Genomic DNA, 4,615 nt, shown 5'->3' with positions numbered 1-4,615 from the left:
TTTTCTAATTAAAAAAAATTACGAGATCTTTGGAAATGTTGAACTGACGAGATGTCAATACACAAAGTGCTATGATAAGATTCGTATCTTAGACAAATAGACAGTAAAGGAAACTAACAAGGCTTATAGTTTATTGAGAGACTTGGTAATTTCCCATACAGCAGTTGAATTCTTACTCTTCTATTTTCCTTCCCCCTTAGTAGAAAAGGTAAGAGTCCCCTTAAGGAAATAAATTCATTCGTTTCATTCTACTAAACTATTGTACAATCTTTAACCAAACTTAAAAGACTCTTGTCAAATCCAGACTTAATGTATAGTGCCACTAATGATTAATCTTAACTGCCACCAATTGGACTTGTCTATAGTCTATACATATGCTTCCATTGTACATTTTATGGTCTAAATTGACAAGATCAAATCCCCCATTGTACATTCCGATATTGCCTATCCCGTAGGATCGCGCATTCACTTAACATCTACATTTCTATATCTTTGCGGATATTTGTGACTTTATAAACCTAACATTTACTCACATATAATATAGATAGTCCCACAACATTCTTATTAAACTTGCATTTCATCTTGGGTGAATGTCTTCCTATCCCGTAACAATGTTATAACACTTTTCATCAATATTTAATATGACTTGAAAATTTGAGCTCTATTCTGAACTTCATCAATCGTGACTGTTTTTTCCAATATATTAGAGAGCTAATTACAGAGCTGCAATCAAGAAAATAGTTAAGCAAACGGGCGATGTGCACAAATAGCCACTAACAGCTCATGTCTTTATTTTAAAGCCAGTGTTTTAAATGTCTTTAGTCTTTAGCCACTGGTTTAATAAACTTTAACTGCCCGGACGAAAATACCCTTCTGCTCATGTCCTTATCTTCAGGACTTCAGGACTACATGTCCTTAACTTTTGAACTTGAAACTCTAAGTTCAGGACTTCAAGACTACATGTTCTTAACTTTTTAACCTGTAACTCTAAGTTTAGGACTACATGTCCTTAACTTTTGAACTTGGAACTCTAAGTTCAGGACTTCAAGGCTACATGTCCTTAACTTTTGAACTTGGAACTCAAACTTCAAGACCAAACGTCCTTAACTTTTGAACTTGTAAGTCAAAGTTAAGGACCTATTGTCGTTAACTTTTGAACTTGTAACTGTAAGTTAAGTACTGCTTGTCCTTAACTTTTGAACGTGTAACTGTAAGTTAAGGACTGTCTGTCCTTAACTTTTGAACTTGGAAATCAAAGTTAAGGACCTATTGTCCTTAACTTTTGAACTTGTAACTGTAAGTTCAGGACCTATTGTCCTTAACTTTTGAGCTTGTTAGTCTAAAGAAAAAGGGGACTTTGAAAGTAATAAATCATTAGCAACAATCTATTCTCAGTTTAACAAATATATATAAAAGTAACGAACCTTCTCCAGTAATCCATAGTATAATCAACAGACAGTTATCAGAAAAACCGTCCAGCTATGATTGAAGTTTCAAATACATTATACAAGCGAGCACTTTCCATTGCTTTTACAGTTTTCTATACCAAGCTATGCCACAATTAAGAGAAAGTCATAGCCCTGTTTACTGTTACTCTATATCTGTAATTAACATTCAAATGCCTGTCAATCCCCAAAAAAAGACTAGAGGTCGCAACGAACAATCTACAGAAATTTGTGAAAATGGAAAGTGAAAAGTTCAAATATCTGTCAAGATCAATGATGACACAACAACAACATAAGCTAGAAAGAAGAAAATGTAGTGGGTGGTAACAGAATGATATTAAAATTAATAGCCACTACCATCATGGTAGATGATGGTAGTGGAGCGTACATCATCCATCCCTGAGAGTTTGGGAAGAAAAGCAAGGGAAGAAAGGGTAAAAATATCTTTTCATATTAATTTTAATAGGGTAGTGGCTATTTTTGCTCAACATTAGAACTGCTGGATAAAAACTAAATACCACCTTAAATAGTGGCTATCCCATGCCATTTCTACAAATCCGGACCGGTAGTTAGGGGGCCGGGTGGGCTGGGTTTAGGGGGTTGGTCCGTTCACCTAAATAGATCCGGTTAACCGGCCCGGAAAGGTTTAAAGGCTATATTTCTGATTTTTTTTAAATGTTTTAGACCGTTGAATTTACTCTTTTTTCGTTAATTTACTTGTTGTTAAATGTAAACTTCAATTTGTACGTTTGAATATTGAAATAAAAAAGCACTTGCAATTTATAAGTGCAATTTTTTTTCCATCTTCATTGTATTCTTTACATTTTTTACTTTATATTAATATAGATTATAATAGTTATACAAAATACGAAAAAAAAAAATAACACTAACCTGGCCCGGAACGGCCCCTTGAACCCGTAACCAGTTAAGCCCGGTTTAGTCTAACCCATAACCGGCCCGAATTGGAAACCGGCCGATTTCCTTTTTCCCAACTCGGCCCGTCCCGGCCCACCCGTTAAACACCCTTACTCGAAGGTGGCCGATATGCAATATCACCAATATAATTGGTTATTTCTCCTTTAAAAATCTTTTCCATATTTTAAAAGGGGTCTTAACTTTTAAAAAACAAAAAGATACCCGACACAGTATGACAAGTGACGTGGCTGATCTCCAAACTGGATAGCTTCGAAAAGGGCAAAATTATTTACCTACCAAAATTTTCCATTTTAAAATGCAGTGAGGCAATATTTTCCTAACTCCTTATCACTCACTCTGATCTTCATCATCAATCATCAGCTATCCGATAATCTCTAAAATAATTTGTGAAATCGATAAAGAGTTAGAAAATTGCAATAGCATTGCTCTTATCTGCTTTTTAAAAACACCATTTTCTTGGACCAAATATATAGCACGGTTAGTCTGAGGAACAATGATGCAGTTTTCAGTCCATAGAAGTAAGGTTTCCCCAATTTATAGAATACCCTTTTTATTATTTTCCATATTTATCATGTCTATTAATTGATAATATAACCCATAAATCTTGTATTTGTTGCAGTGAGGAAAGTGAGGTCTTTGACTCCAAGGGTTTTTGCTCTCTCTAATCATCACTTCTCAGTTGCTGTCAGTACCTCGTTACCCCATGTTTTAATTTATTCTACTTTTTATCTTAATTAATCAGTCTTGATTTTTTTTTCTATGAAATGGACGGAAATGAAGCAAGTTGAAGCTTAATTAGTGTTGAAGGTTCTGTCTTTCAGATATGAAAAATAGGCTTAGTGTAATCAGACTTACTGTTGATAGAATAGCTTAGTTCAATCGGAGAGGCAGCTTTTAGTCTATCTTAGTTTTTTATGAAACAGTGTTTTGAGCTAAGAACTTTCTTGGTCTTGTTTATCAGAGAGTTCCAAATTTAATTGGTGGCAGCTTTGTAGATTCAAAATCATCAGAATTCATTGATGTTATAAACCCAGTAAGTGAATCGCGTTAAAGTTGCAATTTATACATTATATGCTAATATGTTGGGTGCAGAATGTTCTTGGATTCCAGTTAGGGGAAGTTTTTGATTGCTTGGGTTTTGGTTATAGGCAACACAAGAGGTGGTTTCTCAGATACCTTTAACCACAAATGAGGAGTTCAAGTCTGCGGTTTCTGCAGCCAAGGAGGCGTTCCCGTCATGGAGGAACACACCCATAACCACAAGACAGCGGGTCATGCTCAAATTCCAAGAGCTTATTAGGAAGAACATGGTTTGTTTTTGTTCAATTCCGGTATCTTTCTGCAGTTCTTTGCTTGTGATCTCTGTTCACGTCATTTATCATATGTTTGTTCCAGGATAAGCTTGCCCTGAATGTGACTACTGAACAAGGAAAGACATTGAAAGATGCACAAGGCGATGTATTCCGTGGTCTTGGTTGGTTCTTCACTCACTAAGGCATAGGGAAACATCTTATATATTATGACTGTGAACTTGAATTTCTGTTTTCTGTTTTGTGAAGAGGTGGTGGAGCATGCATGCGGAATGGCGACTTTGCAGATGGGCGAGTATATGTCTAATGTATCAAATGGAATTGATACCTATAGCATAAGGGAACCTCTGGGTGTTTGTGCTGGGATTTGTCCGTTCAACTTTCCGGCAATGATTCCCTTATGGGTAGGCATATCTTTTTTTTTTTTGCTCCTTTCGCAGTTTCCATACATTTCAAGTGCATTTCTCAAATCTCTTTATTGTTTAGTCTCTGTTCGAGCTTGGTTGCCTTCTCTTTGACTTCTAACATGCTTGAGGAATCAGTCTCATTTCCACATAACAACACTATGAGATCAAGAAAGCTTTTGTTTGTGATTAGTATGAATTTTTTTTCTTCTTTTCTTTTCCCTTTTTTTGGGGGGGAGGGGGGGATTGGGAACGGGGTTAAGCTTAAGTTTCAGAAAATATGAGTATCTTTATGTAATTTATATTTGAATTTGGTGCAGATGTTTCCTGTTGCAGCTACTTGTGGTAACACCTACGTTCTTAAGCCTTCAGAGAAGGACCCAGGTACCTGTTCTCATATCTATCAATTATTGGCTTATTGTAGCATACGACATTTAGGGGAAGAAGTACATGTATGTTACCAGTTATGTAAAGCGAAGAGTTTACAACTTAATAAAAGAGCTTATATTGAATTAACACC

At 35.7% G+C, this 4,615-nt stretch overlaps 1 protein-coding gene across 1 annotated transcript in view; it reads left to right on the top strand.

The window, feature by feature from the left end:
• The first annotated feature begins 2,588 nt into the window (after window positions 1–2,588).
• LOC109211463 (methylmalonate-semialdehyde dehydrogenase [acylating], mitochondrial) overlaps window positions 2,589–4,615 on the top strand; it is a 6,550-nt gene continuing 4,523 nt past the window's right edge. Inside the window, exons 1-7 of the mRNA XM_019374998.1 lie at window positions 2,589–2,899; window positions 3,001–3,065; window positions 3,343–3,414; window positions 3,530–3,691; window positions 3,777–3,855; window positions 3,941–4,095; window positions 4,416–4,479. Of these exons, the coding sequence (XP_019230543.1) occupies window positions 2,875–2,899; window positions 3,001–3,065; window positions 3,343–3,414; window positions 3,530–3,691; window positions 3,777–3,855; window positions 3,941–4,095; window positions 4,416–4,479 (622 nt within the window). The 5' untranslated portion in view covers window positions 2,589–2,874. The remainder of the gene's footprint in view (window positions 2,900–3,000; window positions 3,066–3,342; window positions 3,415–3,529; window positions 3,692–3,776; window positions 3,856–3,940; window positions 4,096–4,415; window positions 4,480–4,615) is intronic.

This window comes from Nicotiana attenuata, unplaced genomic scaffold (genome assembly GCF_001879085.1).
Source record: "Nicotiana attenuata strain UT unplaced genomic scaffold, NIATTr2, whole genome shotgun sequence".
In the NCBI taxonomy this organism is placed as follows: domain Eukaryota; kingdom Viridiplantae; phylum Streptophyta; class Magnoliopsida; order Solanales; family Solanaceae; genus Nicotiana; species Nicotiana attenuata.
Note: the sequence above shows the minus strand (reverse complement) of the source record. Positions and strands in the feature narration are given on the sequence as shown.